This window comes from Abramis brama, assembly GCF_963993115.1.
Source record: "Abramis brama genome assembly, chromosome: 20".
NCBI classification, from domain to species: Eukaryota; Metazoa; Chordata; class Actinopteri; order Cypriniformes; family Leuciscidae; genus Abramis; species Abramis brama.
Window position 1 is genome coordinate 2,147,062 of NC_139982.1, and position 20,317 is coordinate 2,167,378.

The window sequence follows — 20,317 nt, forward strand, 5'->3', positions numbered from 1 at the left end:
TCTCTCGCTCACGGGTAGTGGTCTCCCCACCATCACAGTCAAATGCTCGCAGACACAGAGGCAGATGCTGTTATTTTGAGAGCGGGGCTTACATATGCCGTCCCGTACGGAAAATAATGTTGCATACCACCGGTAACATGAATATATATTCCGTTGCTCGGTGCGCAAACTAGCTGTGTCAGGCATTATTTATAAGTAGCCTAATGTCCTGCACAACTCCACATGGAAAACTGGCAGTTCAATGAAGTGATGCTTATTGTCTGACATAGTGTACAAGTAGTTACTAGCTTAAAGTATTGTGCCAATAATGATCCTTCTGGTAAATTTGGCATTCAGTTGAGACACAAAAGCTCTTAGTTTAATGAAAATCTTTGGAAAAGAAGACAAGATGGTTTGTTTAATTAGTATTCATTTATTTAGATTTCTAATATCATATAGTATTGTCCTGTCAACCCATTACAAGTCTTGCCTTATTCAGTGTTGATTTATTGACATGTTTATGTAAGATGTTTTATTAGAAGGTGTGTGAGTGAAAGTTGTCTGAAGTTGTATTTTTCTATTTTATTGCAATGCTGATTGATAATGTAGGACTCTGGTCCTGGCTTGGCCTAAGTTTTGGTGTCTCTAGGTGCTGTGCTCTGTAGGCATGACACATTAATTTCTTTATGTGATACTTTATTTTTTGCATCAAATTATTTGAAGTATTGATAAGCAGTATTGATATCGATACAGGTATTGCTGCACTCTCAATTATAACTGCTCAATAGTGTCGTATGGTTACTTTTATTATACAAGCCATCAATTTTGATGGCTTGTTAGTGTAACCGTTAAGCATAATGGCATTAATGCTATATATAGCGTACATTTAGCCAGATATTTTTTATTTTGTTTTGTTTTTTTTTTAAAGTAGCTAACTAGCTAAAGCCTTAAGTAGCTGAAATTAAGTTGTCTCGTGTCTCTGTCTGCAGCAACACACACACACACACACACACACACACACACACACACACACACACACACACACACACACATACGGGTTTTTGTGAATTACAAGGACACTTCAGCCCAAACCAGTCTGTTGGTGTATTAGGGGGACACCCATTTCCACTTGCTCTACAGAGATGGGGAGGGTATCAAAAAATCTGTTTTGAGCCATACAACACAGATTTCACTTCAGAGTTTGTTTACACACAACACAACGTATAATGTAACAACCTGAAAATATACTTAATTATGAGGACACATATAATTAGGTGTCTAAACCCCGCCCATGACACAAAACAATATTATAAGGACAGTTGCTATACAACACAAAATTGTCATTTAAGTGTATTAGAGGGACAAACATGAATTAATGGGACATGGCTAAACACAAACACAAAAGTGATAGCACTGTGCATTAAATGGACATACCTGATTTATGAGGACAAATGATTAGACTAAAAACAATACTGTGCACTGCAAACACATCCTCACCTGTGGGCTCATACTCCAACAGACAACAAAGCCAACCATTTAAAACTATGATATTCTGATATTTTGAATATTAATTCAGCCAAGTCTTTTATAGGGTGCATTCAAGGGGCGGCAGTGGCTCAGTGGTTCATGTAGATTGTCTACAAACCGGAAGGTTGGTGGTTCAATCACCTGACCAAGTGTCGAGGTGTCCTTGAGAGCAAGACGACGAGCTGGATGGTGCCTTGCATGGCTGACACCGCCGTCGGTGTATGAATGAGTGAGTGAATGGGTGAATGTGAGGCAATATTGTAAAGCGCATGGGTGGCCATTGGGTCTGTGAAAGCGCTATATAAATGCAGTCCATTTACCATTCAAGAATCTGATATTTGTGTGATATATCCACATGACCTTTTAGAGGACATATAACAGTATGCACCTTTAGTGAACAAGAAGTTGTTTAATAATTACAGCTTATTTTCAACATTACAGTTGTTGCTGGCAATATTAAACAAATAACAAAATACACTAATGTTCTTGTGTAAAGGGAAAAAACAACAAAACTCAGCTGTCCTTTTCTCTTCCCACGTTTAATAACAGATCAAACCACGAGAACAAACATGAACGGCGAAATACTCACAGAGAAAAGACAGCCCAAATGAGCCTCAAGAACCAAGTTCTCAAAGACACATTTCTCAAAACACTATAACAGTACAGGCAGGCAAACATGAATCACAAAAGGATCAAGTGCATTGGTGGAGCTGCGTTGAATAGTCACCAGGCATTACGATGAGCATTACTAACTTTCTGATAGAAGTGAAAGTACAGAGAGAAAAGGGAGGGGGGAGGGGGAAAACTCCAAAGAAATGACATAGGACGAAACACTATCCATTTTGGTGGAGCTGCGTTGAATAGTCACCAGGCATTACGATGAGCATTACTAACTTTCTGCTAGAAGTGAAAGTACAAAGAGAAAAGGGAGGGGGGGAGGGGGAAAACTCCAAAGAAATGACATAGGGCGAAACACTATCCATTTACAGCCTTCAACAGAAGTTTAAAACATTTTCCCACATTAGAACAAAACAGCAGCAACAAAAAACGAAAAAAAAATAAAATAATAATAAACTTAAACATTTTGTACCTGTTTCCTTTTCAGTGATACGCCCCGATTCCTAACAAAGTCTCTAATGTTTTGCACAGAGCGACCAGCTAAAGCAGGATACTCGGCAGTCTTGCACTGTTGACATTCAATTTTACTCACAAGTTTACCCCTTGCAATGTGGTTCCGGAAATGTTTGAGTACTGCTGCGATTTCTGTTGGAGACCATGTTTGTTTCGCTTTCCTTCTTGCATCATGTGTGGCTGCATCAAAAATCACTACAAAAGAACAACAGATTGGGTTGAACACCACAAAGGCCAGAACGCATATTCAGTCTGTCCCAACCAACCACACACTCCTCACCCTCATCTTGAGTCTAGTTTACTGATTTCTAATCTGAGTCAAAAGTGAAGGGCTTCTGTTTTTGTTTAACAATTTTCATTTTTTTGGCCCTGATACAAATTTAACAGCTAACATGTAACTGTATTAGTCAGGTTCATCAATCATTTTGCTTGAATTACCAGAGCAGATTGATTGCAATAAAAGATGGGAAGTGCTTCCACTCATTATATTCCTGGTGTTAGCAACCGACTACTCGATGTAATAAACTGCACATAATGCAATAAAAATTTGGATGGATGGACTGACGGACGGAAAAAAAAGAAAAAACAAAAAGAAAAAACAAAATCACCAAAGCAATCTAATTTAGTGCTGTGCCAGTAAACTTGACAACCACACCACTGCGGTGGCCCGCCAAAACAAATTGTTTTGTATGTGAATGCTGTTGTACATAAATATTATGACAGGAGTGAAGCACAAAGCTTTGTTTACAAAATAAATAATAGGTTAGCAATTAAATGTTAAAATCGCAGCCATGGAAACGTTTGGATTCATGATGAATGAGAGAGTTGTGCGTGAGCCCATAAATTTAAGCTTCGTCTGCTTTGTATTCCGTTTTGCGATCTGGTCACCCAATTATCAACAAATTTAACAATATTCCCTTAGTTATTCCACTCGACATGGAATCTGTTTCTTTTCCCAAATTTTCACTCACGTCTCACCCATTTTCGCAGGGGATTAAAAACGTTTCTTCCTTTGGTTTGCTTTTAAGTAGGCCTATTATTATATTCGCATTCTTTACTATTCGCATTCTTTACTATATAAAGTAGAAAAACGCAGTAGGAATTAGGGCTGGGTAAAAAATAGATTTCTCGATTTTAATCGAATCTTATTTTTACGAAACGATATCGATTCATAAATCTCAAGAATCGATTAGTCATCCTGTTTTCAGTGATGAATGAATGTAACATTGCTGCGCGCATCCCATTCAATAAATCGCAATACTCTTTGTGCTTTGTTATTATTAATACGAAACAAAGTCTCAAATTACGTCCATTTTCTTATGAAATTCAAAAACATAAATACCGTTTTGGCGCAGTGGCGTGAGATCGCTCTTGCTCAGCTCAAGAGAAGCCGCGGCGCGCACATGATCTTCTCTTCTGCCTAAATAATATCAGTTACAGCACGAGATAAACATGAATGAGCATCTGAAAGTGTGTTAAAAGGTAGAGTACAACTTATCGAAGTCCGTATCATGTCACATGGAATCACTGAATCAGTGTTTCAAGCGTGGAAAGACGTTAGTAAACAATGTCATGTAACTTCACATTTACCTCAAAAAAACATCCAGTGACTATAAACGTTAGTCAGCTAGAAAAATTAACTCTAGAGGAGCATTTTGTTAAATATATGCACCATATTACATATTCATTATAATTTTTTATGTTCTTCAATATTTAATGCTTGTTTGAATAAATCTGGACAGTTTTTTTATGAAGGCCACCATTTAAATTTGTTGGCTATATAATTTCATAACTTTATTATTATAAAAATAAATAAGTGTATTTTAAGTGATTGTATACAAATCAGTTATTCTTTACCTTCAATAATATAGTAGGCTAATGAAGCCTATCGGCTACAACTGACTCCCATAGTTTACAATAATAGTTAAGAGATGTTTTCCTTGAGAAAATTTGCAATGTATTGTACCTGATATCCAAAATAATCGATATTGAATCGAATCGTAATCGTAATCGAATCGAATTGCAAGCTTGTGAATCGAAATCGAATTGTGAAATTTGTGTCAATACCCAGCCCTAGTAGGAATGATGGATTACCTTTTGCACGTAAAACGTCTCCGGTTACTTTCGTAACCTCAGTTCCCTGAGAGGCGGGAACGAGACATTACGTCAGCGTGACGTATATGGGAACTCCTGCCTTCTCCACTTTAGCTGAAATCTTAAGGGCTAATGCCAGCTGGGGACTTTTCGCAAACCATGCAAATACTGACAGGTTCGCAGGCAGTATAAAATGCATGGGTGGACTAGACCATGAGAAGTCTGCTCCGACCTTATCAAAATTTGCATATCCCAACGCAATGAAAGCGAAGGCTGCACTGATCAGGGCAGACACAACACAATAAGCACCGCTGCATCAACCTTAATAGCCATTACACAGAGTTAGCAACATAATGGTAACTAGAAAAAAGTTTGTTGAGTCAAACTTTAAGTTGGCTTGAAAAAGCCGGACCAGAGAGTTAAGAAATTTGATAGATTAGTTAGAAAGAAAGAATAGTTAGAAACAAAGAAAAAGATTAGTTAGAAATATAGATAAATAATAGATAGTAGATAGATATGTTTCAATGAAAGAGGTTAGTTGAAAAAGAAAAAGATTAGTAAGAAAGAAATGAAGATTAGTTATAAAGAAAGAAAGAAAGAAAGAAAGAAATGAAGATTAGTTAAAGAAAGAAAAAGAAAGATTAGTAAGAAAGAAAGAAAGAAAGAAAAAGATTAGTAAGAAAGAAATGAATATTAGTGATAAAGAAAGATTGATTAGAAATAAATAAATGAAGATTAGTTAGAAAGAAAGATTAGTTAGAAAGAAAGAAAAATAAAGAAAAAGATTGGTAAGAAAGAAAGATTAGTAAAACAAAGATTAGTAAGAAAGAAAGAGATTAATAAATAAGATGTTAGAAATAAAGGAAGAAAGATAGATTAGTTATGTTTAAGGGTGTCACGATATCGATTTTAAATCGAAATCGATCGAAATTAATGCTCAATCTCAATCATCGAATCAAAATATGGAATCGTCGATGCTGCCACGCCCCATATGTCACGTCAGCTCGGCTTGCCTGTAACAGGTAAAACTCCTTTTCTCGAGAATATTGAAGCCTTTATTTTAAATCGCATTGCAGCTGCACAGCGAGAGCACCATAGCTCGACTGAGCGAGCTGGCTGTGCTGCGGCAACTGCACGAACCTATGGCGAGTTAGCAGTGGTATGCGGTCCAATGCGAGCGCTTGGCACCCTGCCAACCTCGAGCGCGCCAATTTGGACGCGGCTGAAGTCAGAGAAAACTCGCCAAAGGACTTTAGGTTTAAATCGACTGAAGCGAAGTACCTGATATGAGCGAAATAGCACGGCAAGGCAACGCAGTCGTTCCTTATCTCTAAGGGAACCGATTTACGCAAGTAACCAAGTACGTTCCCTTACGAGAACGTTCTCTCGTACTGCGTTGCAAACGCTGTGGGAACCCAATTTAAAATGCCGTGCTATTCGTCTGGGACTGCTCTGAGGAGTCCAGGGAGCCCCGGGTCTATAATAGGTTATAGGTTATATTGTTTAAGTTTCCAATTGACTTATAAGTTATTGTTACATTATGTTATTAATAAACGTTTTAAATTTGTGGTACATTGCGAACAAAGGTCAGATATTATTATATTGCATAAAAGTCTAAAAATGGCATAGCTTGTGCTTTCAAAAAAAATGTTTTTAATCGAGAATCGAATCGAACCGTGAATTTAGAATCGAAAATGTAATCGAATCGAGGATTTGGAGAATCGTGACACCCTTAGTTATGTTAGAAATAAAGGAAGAAAGATAGATTAGTAAGAAAGATTATGAGAAAGAAAGAGAGATTATGAGAAAGACAGATAAGTTAGAAATAAAGATTAGTTAAAGAGAGAAAGATTGGTTTTAAAGAGAGAAAGATTGGTTAGAAAGAAAGATTAGTAAGAAAGAAAGATAGATAAGTTACAAATATAGAAAGAAAGATAGATTAGTTATAAAGAAAGAAAAAGAGATTAGAAAGAAGAGTAAGAAAGAAAGAGATAAGTTAGAAATAAAGAAAGGTAGATTAGTTATAAAAGAAAAAGATTAGAAAGAAAGAAAGAATAGTTAGAAACAAAGAAAAAGATTAGTTAGAAATAGATAAATAATAGATAGAAAGTAAATAGATGGATAAGTTTCAATGAAAGAAAGATTAGTTGAAATAAAGAAATGAAGATTAGTTATAAAGAAAGATAGATTAGTAAGAAAAAAGATTAGTAAGAAAGAAAGAGGCAAGTTAGAAATAAAGAAAGATAGATAACTTAGAAATAAAGAAAGATAGATAACTTAGAAATAAATAAATAAAAAGATTAGTAAGAAAGAAATGAAGATTAAAGAAAGAAAGATTGTTAAGAAAGAAAGATTAGTTAGAAAGAAAGAGATAGATAAGTTAGAACTAAAGAAAGATAGATTAGTTAGAAAGAAAATGATTAGTTAGAAAGATAAATTAGTAAGAAAGTAAGAAAGATAGAAATAAAGAACGAAAGTTAGAAATAAAGAAAGAGATTAGTTAAAAAGATTAGTAAGAAAGAAATGAAGATTAGTTAAATAAAGAAAGATTGGTTTGAAAGAAAGATTAGTTAGAAAGAAAGAGATTAGTAAGTAAGAAAGAAAGATAAAGTTAGAAATAAAGAAAGATTAGTTAGAAAGAAAGAAAGAAAGATAGATTAGTTAGAAAGAAAGATAGATTAGTTAGAAAGAAAGAAAAAGATTAGTTAGAAAGAAAGAAAAAGATTAGTAAGAAAGAAAGAAAAAGATTAGTAAGAAAGAAATGAAGATTAGTTAAAGAAAGAAAGATTGGTTAGAAAGAAAGATAGATAAGTTAGAAAGATTGGTAAGAAAGAAAGATTAGATAGAAAGAAAGATAGATTAGAAAGAAAGATTGGTTAGAAAGAAAGATTGGTTAGAAAGAAAGATTGGTTAGAAAGAAAGATTGGTTAGAAAGAAAGATTGGTAAGAAAGAAAGATTAGTAAGAAAGAAAGATAGATAAGTTAGAACTAAAGTAAGATAGATAGGTTAGAAAGAAAGATAGATAGGTTAGAAAGAAAGAAAGATTAGTAAGAAAGAAATGAAGATTAGTTATAAAGAAAGATTGGTAAGAAAGAAAGATTAGTAAGAAAGAAAGAAAGATAGATAGATAGATAAGTTAGAAAGATTGGTAAGAAAGAAAGATTAGATAGAAAGAAAGATAGATTAGAAAGAAAGATTGGTTAGAAAGAAAGATTGGTTAGAAAGAAAGAGATTAGTAAGTAAGAAAGAAAGATAAAGTTAGAAATAAAGAAAGATTAGTTAGAAAGAAAGAAAGAAAGATAGATTAGTTAGAAAGAAAGATAGATTAGTTAGAAAGAAAGAAAAAGATTAGTTAGAAAGAAAGAAAAAGATTAGTAAGAAAGAAAGAAAAAGATTAGTAAGAAAGAAATGAAGATTAGTTAAAGAAAGAAAGATTGGTTAGAAAGAAAGATAGATAAGTTAGAAAGATTGGTAAGAAAGAAAGATTAGATAGAAAGAAAGATAGATTAGAAAGAAAGATTGGTTAGAAAGAAAGATTGGTTAGAAAGAAAGATTGGTTAGAAAGAAAGATTGGTAAGAAAGAAAGATTAGTAAGAAAGAAAGATAGATAAGTTAGAACTAAAGTAAGATAGATAGGTTAGAAAGAAAGATAGATAGGTTAGAAAGAAAGAAAGATTAGTAAGAAAGAAATGAAGATTAGTTATAAAGAAAGATTGGTAAGAAAGAAAGATTAGTAAGAAAGAAAGAAAGATAGATAGATAGATAAGTTAGAAAGATTGGTAAGAAAGAAAGATTAGATAGAAAGAAAGATAGATTAGAAAGAAAGATTGGTTAGAAAGAAAGATTGGTTAGAAAGAAAGATTGGTTAGAAAGAAAGATTAGATAGAAAGAAAGATAGATTAGTTAGAACTAAAGAAAGATAGATTAGTAAGAGAGTAAGATAGATGGGTTAGAAAGAAAGAAAGATTAGTAAGAAAGAAATGAAGATTAGTTATAAAGAAAGATTGGTTATAAAGAAAGATTGGTTATAAAGAAAGATTGGTTAGAAAGAAAGATTGGTTAGAAAGAAAGATTGGTTAGAAAGAAAGATAGATTAGTAAGTAAGAAAGATAGATTAGTTATAAAGAAAGAAAGAAAAAGATTAGTAAGAAAGAAAGATAGATAAGTTAGAACTAAAGAAAGATAGATTAGTTAGAGAGTAAGATAGATAGGTTAGAAAGAAAGAAAGATTAGTAAGAAAGAAAGATTAGTAAGAAAGAAAGATAGATAAGTTAGAACTAAAGAAAGATAGATTAGTTAGAGAGTAAGATAGATAGGTTAGAAAGAAAGAAAGATTAGTAAGAAAGAAATGAAGATTAGTTATAAAGAAAGATTGGTAAGAAAGAAAGATTAGTAAGAAAGAAAGATAGATAAAGTTAGAAAGATTGGTAAGAAAGAAAGATTAGATAGAAAGAAAGATAGATTAGTTAGAACTAAAGAAAGATAGATTAGTTAGAGAGTAAGATAGATAGGTTAGAAAGAAAGAAAGATTAGTAAGAAAGAAATGAAGATTAGTTATAAAGAAAGATTGGTAAGAAAGAAAGATTAGTAAGAAAGAAAGAGATAAGTTAGAACTTAAGAAAGATAGATTAGTTAGAGAGTAAGATAGATAGGTTAGAAAGAAAGAAAGATTAGTAAGAAAGAAATGAAGGTTAGAAAGAAAGAAAGATTAGTAAGAAAGAAATGAAGATTAGTTATAAAGAAAGATTGGTTATAAAAAAAGATTGGTTATAAAGAAAGATTGGTTAGAAAGAAAGATTAGTTATAAAAAAAAGATAGATTAGTAAGTAAGAAAGATAGATTAGTTATAAAGAAAGAAAAAGATTAGTAAGAAAGAAAGAAAGATTAGTTAAAGAAAGAAAGATTAGTTAGAAAGAAAGATAGATTAGTTAGAAAGAAAGCTAGATTAGTAAGAAAGAAAGAAAGAAAGATAAAGTTAGAAAGAAAGAAAGATAGATTAGTTAGAAATTAGATTAGTTAGAAAGAAAGAAAGAAAGAAAGAAAGAAAGAAAAAGATTAGTAAGAAAGAAATGAAGATTAGTTAGAAAGAAAGAAAGAAAAAAGAAAGGTTATAAAGAAAGAAAGAATTCTCAGAACGGGACGTTTTGAGGCAAAGTCAGTGACGGATCCAGGACTGAAAAGAATACCTGTTTTGAATTATCCCCTGTAGCCAAGGTGAAACACCTGGATTAACTGTCCACACATCTAGAAAATGACACCGGCCGGATTAGTTCTATGGCAGCTGTTGCCAGTTTGTCGATTGGCACTCTCGCGTTTTTTTCCATCGGTAGGCCAATATAGGCACGGACTGCGACTCAAACGACTTCTCAAAGCGCAGAGCTATATCTGGCTAGGTAATCTAGCTATTAGGCTATATCAAGCGTCTTTGTGTGGAAATATAAAAAATGTTTTAGATATTTAACTGTTATATTTAAGTGAATATTATTTACTGATATTTATTTCAATGCTTTAAAGGCTTTAGTATGATGTTTCATTGACGCAAGTGCTCAAATAAACACGCATGTCTTTTACGAAATCGATGTTTGAGCCTTGTTTATTATTATATTATTTCAAAATGTATTTAATTGAGATGTGTGTGTGTGTGTGTATTAGAGTTGAGCCGGATACTCGGCTGAAACGAGTATCCGGTACGGATAAAGCACTTTTGTCGAGTACGAGTATTATACGAGTAATACGAGTCAATATCTGTGCTCGGATTTAAAAAAAAAAAAGTTATGTTGAGATTAGGGCTGGGCGAGATATATATATATATATATATATAATATTTATTTTACATGCGATATGGAATTAGACCATATCGCATATATCGATATAGTTCAAATTTGCGCTGTGATCCTTGCTCCAAGCAAGCTGCTGACCCGGAGCTCTCTGCACTGCTCCCCGCGCCCCCGCCCCTCCTTTTCCACTTTGCATGCGTGTTTAGAGTATGTTATGTTATAAAAAACAAAGTCTTTCACCCCAGAAAAACGGACTTTCTTGTCCTGTCAGCCGTTAAACTGTAGTCGTAGTAGCGCACACTCAATTGCACGCGCAATGCGGCGGCGCGCGCTGCATCGCCTCACTGAATATAAAGGGCAAAAGAAACTACGAGCAGGCAACGCCGTTACGTTGTAAATTACACGAAATAAAAGTAATGCAGGTATGATTTTCATTCTATTCACCAGGAGCAGTTTCCATGTTTCATTCACAGTTCTTGTTAGTATTGTGTATTCACCATGGTAACTGTCGTTTCCATATTAACCCCAAAATGTCACTATTTTTCTTTGTGTTATTTTTTTATATTTTTAAATGACTGTGGTGGCTCAACATTGTATTAACAAAAACTAGTTTGGGACTGCTGTTTAATACCTTTAGCATAGGCCTAATGTTTATTAGTAGGCTACTAGTCTTTACTATTAGTCATATTCTTACAATTTATGTTAAGTAAAGGGGGACAGTACTTGTGTGTGTGTGTCAACAAATTTAAAAAAAAATAAAACATGAAAAATAAAAAAATATCGGGATATATATATCGTATATCGAAATTCAGCCTAAATATATCAGGATATGACTTTTGGTCCATATCACCCAGCCCTAGTTGAGATGAAAACTCTTGTTCATTACATTTTACTTCATAATTGCAACCGCATGTGTTGTATTCATTGTTGCAAAACTTGTTCTGTAGTTCGTTTGTTATCGTGATCAAAACCATTGATCTGAAGCTCAATGCTAATGCTGTCATGTAAATAGTTGTCTAATCAGCAATAAATATAACAATTTCTGATCAACCCATATCAATTGCATGCCTAAAATAACATACCGGTTAAAGCCCCACCCATTTCAAGACAACCCGACCCACTTCCGGGTTAAATCCCGCCCACTTCCGGGTTAGGCACCGCCCAGTCCGAGTACAGATACAGATAATTCATATGGTTAACAGATACAGATACAGATAATGCTGTACTCGCTCATCCCTAGTGTGTATATATATCTTCTCCTTCTTACCGCCAGTGTTGTCGTATATTCTTGTCATATCTTGAGATGGGTCTCCCAAGGCAGAGTCAACATCTGTGAATGGAAAAAGAATACTTTAAAAAAAGCATACACTAGTTGTGTTATGCCTACATGAACTGATTCTTGATCTATACCTCTTCCTAGTGCAGTGTATTTGTGGGCTTTTACCTGGTTGTTCAGTCTCTTCCCTCCTGATGCGCTTCTTGTCCTTCTTACCGCCAGTGTTTTCGTATATTCTTGTCATATCTTGAGATGGGTCTCCCAAGGCAGAGTCAACATCTGTGAATGGAAAAAGAATACTTTAAAAAAAGCATACACTAGTTGTGTTATGCCTACATGAACTGATTCTTGATCTATACCTCTTCCTAGTGCAGTGTATTTGTGGGCTTTTACCTGGTTGTTCAGTCTCTTCCCTCCTGATGCGCTTCTTGTCCTTCTTACCGCCAGTGTTTTCGTATATTCTTGTCATATCTTGAGATGGGTCTCCCAAGGCAGAGTCAACATCTGTGAATGGAAAAAGAATACTTTAAAAAAAGCATACACTAGTTGTGTTATGCCTACATGAACTGATTCTTGATCTATACCTCTTCCTAGTGCAGTGTATTTGTGGGCTTTTACCTGGTTGTTCAGTCTCTTCCCTCCTGATGCGCTTCTTGTCCTTCTTACCGCCAGTGTTGTCGTATATTCTTGTCATATCTTGAGATGGGTCTCCCAAGGCAGTGTCAACATCTGTGAACAGAAAAAGAATACTTTGAAAAAAGTTTTTTATTTTATTTTGTTGGGCAGTGATTTGGTCACTACTTAACTTTGTTGAACTGGCTGTCGAGTACAGTATAATTCAGCTCATTTTTGGGGTAGGTCTAATGTGTAAGTGTAATAAGCAATTTAAACTCAGCCTATTAACTGCTATTTTAAATTTTAAAGCCATGTAACTTCAGTAACATTTGTGCATATCTAAACAACTGTATAATATTTAGTGCACTATATGGTAGATGTAAATATGTTGCATTTAATGTTTCGATCTTTGCATATTTGTGTGATTTTACTCATTTCTGTTATTGTCTGTGGATATGTCTCAGCATCACTGTCTTCACTTTGCTCTGAATCAGTAAAGTCCAAGTTATCTGACAAAAAAAAGCGTAAAAAAAAAGTTTACATTGCAATTGTTACATAATGATCAATGAAATTTGATGAATATTACACTTGTGAAAGATCTTAAGTTCAGGATACACTGCATGATTTAAGCAATCCTATAAGATCATTACAAATCACACTGTGCGACATGGCTGGTCAGTAGAGGTAGGTCGTAGCAGCAAACACACCCTGTGGTGATCATGCTGAATTTATGAGTCTTGAGACCAAAGATAGCCTACGACAATTTTCTGACAGTAACAATGACCGTCCTTGAACCTCTCTCACTGTAATGACATAGTCCATGGGCCAGACCAGATATTGGTTCCATCTTGATGGGCAAAACCTTACCTATACTAAATTGTTTATGGGGTTAATATAAGTTAATTATAATATGATAACCTTTCCACAGGCCCAGCTTTTTATACTTTTTTTTAGAATTAGTAATTTTCCTACTTTTATGTACTAGAATTATTTAAAAAAAAAAAATACACAAACTTTCAATGCCATAATAACAGTCATTTAATATTACTCCCAAGCAAAAAAATAAAGTCGATATCTTTGAATTCACGCTGATATTTTGTTGTTTTGAGATGTAAAAAATATAAAAGAAAAACACCACATGTATTGTTGACTACACTGTCTAAATTGGAAAGTCAGTCGTTCTCTGAATACGTGATGGATTCGGCAAGTCCTGGCAAAGGCATCCTGCCAAGGAAGCGGTCCTGCACGGAATGCATTATCCACTGCCCTGACGAGGAGTCCGACTCACACCTGGTGTCACCCAAGAACCTGGAATTATGAAAACCTTGTTGAGAGCAGCAGAAATAAGAGGACATATCCCAGTTCTGGACATTGCCAAATAGTTGAGCGATCAAGAAAGAAATTCCACCAGTGCTGTAGCTTTTTCACGATGAAGAAACTCTTAGACACTATCGTAAGAGAGGCATCTTCCTTAGCTTCTGAGAATGCTTCAAGACTTCAAGAAGGGCATCTCGGGGTGTTCCAAGCACGTCAAGGGTTTATGATGAACTGTGTATCTTCTGTGAGAAATCAAGCAAGTACCACAAGGGCAAAAACACGAGGGAACCTCTCATACAATGTTCAGAGTTCTGTGCAGATGACCGTATCCGGAAGGCAGCAGGCATCAAGTTAGACCAGCAGATGCTTATCACTAGTAGAGAGTTGTTGCTGCTGAGGGACATTACAGATCCTGCTACCGAGCATACACACGTGTCGCCGAGCCTGCCGCCAGCTCCAAGGCAAAGGAACACAGTGGGAATGCAGAAGAACTATATCAGACAGCAGAAAAGTATTCCTATGAAGGACTGTTCTTGTACATCAGTAACAAACTCTTTACAAACCCACAGGTACTGCTGATGACATACCTTGCATCACGATTCGAGTCATCCATGAAGGCCCTTGCCGTCACCCAAGTCCTCAACCAAGAAACACCTTCGCCGTAGAGTGGGTCCATTCATATCATACCTGATGACAATGGGAGGCTTCTTCTCTATCCCAATAGCCTGACCATGGCCGAGCTCGTGAAAACCGTGCACTCTTTAAAGATGGAACTACAGCAGTGGTTCCCAAATCTGTCCTAGAGTACCCCATGGGTTAACCCAGTATCACATGGGTTAATGAGATGAGTTGAATCAGGTGTGTTTGATTCGGGAGACAAAGAAAACGTGCTGTGTTGGGGGTACTCCAGGACAGGTTTGGGAACCACTTAACTACAGCATGCCAGATTTATCAAATCTGAGGATGTTGTAACGAAAGTGGCAGTGCTGATGAGAAACGAAATAAAAAAACCAAGACACCAAGCAGGTGTGGCCACAAGATGTAGAACGAGATGAAGGCATCATTCCTGAATCTGTGAAACGTGACTCATGCACACACTCCTGACTGGAGGCAGTGAGCGCAGAAGTCCTCCTGAAAGAGTCTAGCGACTTGCTACATCCTTTGGCAGTGACCTAGTCCTGGCTGTCAGCTGTGTCCGGATCAAACCGCCAAAGCACCTTCTTATTACCCTGGTAATCCAGAGTTCTCGAGAGAGCATAAGTTAAATTTGCTCAGCGAGTTACTCTGGTGTCGAGTAATGATGCTCATTAAATATGCCCCTCTATCTGAGCTGCACCAATCACATTGGGTTATCTGATATAGGCGGGCCAGAGGCGAGATGACGACAGCGGTGTGACGTCGAAGTCATTAGTAAACATTGCAAGATGGCTATAGATGAACACCATTTGTTTGAAACGACTTTGGCCGCTGCAATGAAAGATTTAGACTTTTTCTCTAAAAGAGGAACAGAAGACGGCGCTCGAATTGTTATTTTGCAAGAAAGGACATTTTTGCTGTTTTGCCGACCGGATACGGTAAGAGTCTAATCTACCAGTTAGCTCCACTGGTAGCTAAGCGATAACTTGTTGTGATTGGTCGTAGTGTTATCCAATTGCGTGCAGTGAGATTTTAAAATGCATGCTTGGTGCCGCCTCTCGAGCTGGCCGGTTTTCATTAGTCGACGCCAGACCATTAATCTTTTAGATTTAGGTCTGGATTTCCAGGCTACCTTCTTATGCTATTTGCTATAAAATCTTTGATGGGTAACACAGAACTGGTGCACACTTTGAATCGGCTCGGTCACAGTGTTTCCTATTCCCAGGTGGAAGTTGTTGACACGGCACTGTGTTTTCAGAAGGATGTCTTCTGTGTCTTCATGATTTGTCAAAGGATGGTATTCCACTGCCAGCGAACATCTACCCAGGCATCTTCACCACGCTGGCGTATGACAACATTGACCGACTGGAAGAGACCATCAGTGGAGCAGGAACTGCTGACGTCGACTATGGTGCACAGGTCCAGGAGACAAAGGCAAAGAACCTAGCCTGGCTGCTTGCTAGGATGTCTGCCCCGAGGCTCACGGGAATAGAGTTCAAGAACATTGTGTCAGGCCATAAGATCCAGCAGTGGAGGAGACTGCTCTCCAGCGCTACCAACAAGACAAGCCTGATCGCCTACTTGGTTGAAGAATGAAAAGAGCCCAAACACAGAGAGACGCTCCAAGACAAGACTCTGTACCTCACATGTGGCGAAGACTGCTTCAAGGTGGTGTGACACGCCCAAAAGCAAGGAGAGGTTTCAGCTGCCACAAAACACAACCACAAGAGAGACGGGGGCAGCATTAACATAAACTGTCTTATTTAACAAAAAAATATATAGGATGACCAAAAGGGATCCAAATTGAAACTTAGGTTCTTCCCGGTATGGGGTATTCGTGACAGTGGTGTTCCTACCGTCTGCTTGAACTCTAGGCCTCCTTGAAGGGGGAAGACAGGAAAAAAAGGCAAAGTTGGTAAAGCAGAGGCTACAAGGTTAACTGTGTCTTTTCTTTCTTTTCAGCCAGTCTCACTCTAGGCCTCCCTGCGTTTCTTCACCTTGTCCTGGGGTTGTCTGCACCCAGGACCATCTCTTTAAGTGAAGCACAGATCCCAGATTTATAGGCCATTATTGGCTACAGCTGTGAGAGGTTCCATGTTTGAAGTGTGAACAGGTGGAAGTATTCATAATTGATGATTTTTCAAAGCTGGAACTTCTTTGCTCCTGGGCTCTTTTCTCTAGCGTGCCACACTGGATAAAGAGCACTGGGAAGAGGCAACAGAGGCAACCATCTGTAAGATGTATGTTCCATCAACCAGCACTGCAGAGGTCAACGCTCTTCGCTACCAACTATTCTGTGTAAGGCGTGGAGAGGTTGAATCCAGCCAGCTTCCTCCATGCGAAGATTGCCTTCTCATGCACACCATCCGAGCCGTCCTGGAGGCAGTCTCTGGAAACCATGCCGGCTGTGCCAAGTCCCGAGGAGCATGGGTGGAACACAGATGAAGAGCAGCTGACAATCCAGTTGATGCGAGGTGCCCCAGCACCTTATGCCATCCTGCAGCTACTATCCTACAAGTGCACCAGGTCGTGCAAGCTACCGGATTGCACTTGCCTCGCCAACAGCCTGAGGTGCACCAACCTGTGCAAGCTGCAAACCTGTAACAATCAACCTTGTGAGGAAGAGCCCGCTCCACAGCTGTCAGAGTCTGATACCAAGGACGATGATGACTAGTACGTTTAATTGAAATTTTGTGATGATTTTGTAATGACCGTTGTTTTCACCATACATTAAACATTGTGGTTCTAATCTTTGACTGGCTCATCAATCATCGTCTGAATGCTCTTTCATGATATTGTGGTATTGCGGTTTGACATGCTAATACTCCCAAATTTAGCCATTTTTAGCCATGTATTTTAGAATCTTATTATTTCACTAATTTGGAACATACTTTATTTGTGATGAATGAACCACTTGATGAATTATCAACTGGATGATCCAGATTATTTCCATGGAAGGTACTTTTGCCATTTCTTCCACTGACAGGGGTCAGATCACAGAAATTGACATGATTGTTTCACGATGGCAATCTTTTGTCTGAGACAGCCAAAAATCATGCAGTGTGTCCCGGGCTTAAGGCAGAGGTCTCCATCCCTGTTCCTGGAGAGCTAACGTCCTGAAGATTTCAGCTCCAACCTCAATCAAATCCACCTAAATCAGTTAATCAAGGTGTTTCAGGGTTGCTTGATAATTACTGTGGGAGCAGGGTTGGAGAACCCTGATCTAAGGTCTGCATATAAAGGATTATCCTGCATACCTTCAATTTCAATTTCTTCAAGCGTTTTCCCCTGAAGATGTGCAAGGGTGCCTTTCTCCAGTGCAAGTAACAGTTTTGATATCTTGGCTAACTGTGTTGTGGCCTCCGGAAGTCGATAGTACTCTCTGTGCACACGAATATCATGGCCCAGAAAGTCTGCAACTTGGTCGAGTTCGTGATTTTTTAAGTTTAACACCTGAGACAGAGTTGCAACATGCTTTCGCAGTTGTGTTGATTTGAGGAATTCAGGTTGTTTTGCTCCACACTCATTGGCATAAACCCTCAGACAATCTTGTCCTCGATAAGGAGTCAAACAACTTGGTCTCGCAAAGAGGAATGCATTTTCTTCAGGAACTCCACACTCTTTTCTTTGGCTAACGAGGTGTGTTAAGGCATCAACCATGTCTGGCGATAGCAAAACTGCAACCTTTCGACCCCTTTTACCCCTAATCTCAACCCGACTAAAATGTGCACAGAGTTTTTTTTCGAATTTTGTCAGGCCAGTAGCAACATCCGCATGGAGGGGAGCTGTGTCCCTTTCAAGGAAGTTTTTTAGTTTCATCTTAGCAACCTCTCCTCCACGTCTTCGGTTGAAAAGAATAATTTTTGCCAGTGTTGCTCTGGAAAGTTCCCCATAGGCTTGTGCTGATTGGGTTTTTTTCAAGTTCTCAGATGCTGAATCTGCAACCTTTTCAAGATGCCGGTGAAGACACTGAACATCCTCTGTGAATGGGATGGTGGAGGGTTTGTTGAAGTGTGCCTCACTTAAAGTAATCAGTGCTGTGTGGGAAATAAGTTCAGCCCACTTTGTACTGTACAGTTTTTGGAATGTCTGTGTTGACCTTATCCCCTCAGTGTCTTCTGCCATCAAAGCCCTGCAATGTACAATGTCACAGATCTTTTGCAGTGAGTGGCCCAACTTGAGAGCAAGGCTTGGAGTCTGGTATGAGTGCTTTTCATCATTAAAGCCGGAAACCTTCTTGACACCTTGGATAAGCACATAAAAATTCGCAGGTTTAACAGCATCCTCAAGCGTCTGTATTTTAAATTCTCTTTGTAGGATCAGGAGAAGTCTACCAACTTCCCGCAGTTTCTGTCGAATATACTCAAATTTAGTGGGATCCTGTCCATGTTTATTAAAAAACGATTGGGCCAGCTGAAGAATGCAGAAGTCACTCCGGACAGCAGCAGTGATGTTATCATCCTTCATTACAGTCAACAGCTTCCAAACACCCTGTGATATTGGTTGACACAGGGTTGCGTTAGACATGGTTGCCAATGATAAGACCCTTGTCCTTCCTGGCTCTGCCCGTTCCGCTTCCACTTCCACTGGTTTGGAAAGGCAATTTCGAATGTGTCGCCACAGATCTCTTCGAAGAAACATGGCATGGCAGTACATGCAAGGAACATAATCTTCTGATTTATATTTATTCTTGGGTGTCCGTCTGAGTTTTAACAACCCAGTCCCACTCGATAAAACCCCAGCATTGTGTTCATAGTTCCCTTTGTTCCTCAGTTTGTCCAGCATTTGTTTGCGTTCTTTTGAACATTTTGGCAGTGCCAAGGCCCGAGCAACATCCATGTTTGTTGTTTCGTGGATTTTTAAGTGCCTTGCAAATTTCGTCTGTGGTTTGTCACAAATGTAGCAGTAATTATTTTTGTTTACTGGAGAGGATACATTAGACGACTGTACACATGGATTTTCTCCAGTTATTGTGCTATCCTCTACGGACTTTTCATCAGTACTACTAGTCATTTTTGTATTGTGGACATCTGATACTTGAACTGGATCTTTCAGCAAAGAATGTGTAACTATGAGATTTTCTTGACATTGCCTGCCATTTTTAATTTCTCCAGTTGATTCAATGCAGGAAACATTTTGTTTGTTCGAGATTTGTTTAGGATGCTCAAGTTGTGAAGAAACTGTGCTCTCTTCTGAACTGTCTAAAGAATCAGGTATATAGTCCTGATCGGACAAGTCCTCACAGGAAAACTGTTCTTCAGAATTCTGGGGGGGGGGGGAGAAATCTTTTTTACACATCTAAAAAATAAAAACTTCAGGAAGGAAAAGTTAACCCAAAAGTACAAAAAAGTTATTTACTCGATCCCTGGCCATCAAATATGCACATGACATTCTTTTTCATCAAAAATCCATGATAGGAAATAATTAGTAAATGTTCATTTTTGGGTTAATCAATTCATTTAGAGAGAATTTGATCAAATACACTTACCGGTGTTAAAGGGTCAGGGTTGGGCTTCACATGCTTATCATAGCAACTTCTATGCCAAAAGCAGGAGCAAACTAGACAGAGGATTAAATAAACATGGCCATTTGTAGGGGTGTGGCGGTTAGTATATAACCATGAGACCAGGGTCCGAAATTAACACCCACCAAGCGCCAAATGCGGGTAGATTTCCCGTTTGGCGAGTAAATCTCAAAAGGCTATCCGCCACACTGGCGGGTGAATGTTCATACCAAAATATGACATTTTCAGCACGCACGCTCTTCTGCCTCTTAAGAACGAGCACAGAGAGAGAGAGAGAGAGAGAGAGAGAGAGAGAGAGAGAGAGAGAGAGAGAGAGAGAGAGAGAGAGAGAGCGTGCGCACTCACTCACTATTCAGAGCGGCCAAAGCGTCAACTTTTTGACATGCGTCCTTGACAGGGCGGCCAGAGCTTCTTTGCAGCTCAAGTTGGTAGCGGTGTGT

The 20,317-nt window shown here is 37.7% G+C and overlaps 2 protein-coding genes across 7 annotated transcripts in view; one reads left to right on the forward strand and one right to left on the reverse strand.

The window, feature by feature from the left end:
- LOC311071431 (G2/M phase-specific E3 ubiquitin-protein ligase-like) overlaps positions 1-20,317 on the forward strand; it is a 42,536-nt gene that overhangs the window by 480 nt on the left and 21,739 nt on the right. The gene's annotated exons all lie outside the window — the stretch shown is intronic.
- LOC311071430 (uncharacterized protein) lies at positions 470-20,203 on the reverse strand. 4 transcript variants are annotated; one of them, XM_084095838.1, is made up of 5 exons: positions 12,404-20,186; positions 12,179-12,289; positions 11,954-12,064; positions 11,777-11,839; positions 470-2,832 (listed from the first exon to the last, which is right to left on the reverse strand). In XM_084095838.1, the coding sequence occupies exons 1-5, from the start codon at positions 12,477-12,479 to the stop codon at positions 2,582-2,584; spliced, it is 612 nt and encodes a 203-aa protein (XP_083951964.1). In that variant the 5' UTR covers positions 12,480-20,186; the 3' UTR covers positions 470-2,581. The 4 variants fall into 4 exon arrangements, 2 of the variants coding, with proteins under 2 accessions (XP_083951964.1, XP_083951965.1); XM_084095839.1 differs by lacking the exon at positions 11,777-11,839 and having other exon boundaries at positions 12,002-12,064; positions 12,404-20,183; XR_014603835.1 differs by lacking the exon at positions 11,777-11,839 and having other exon boundaries at positions 2,696-2,832; positions 12,002-20,203.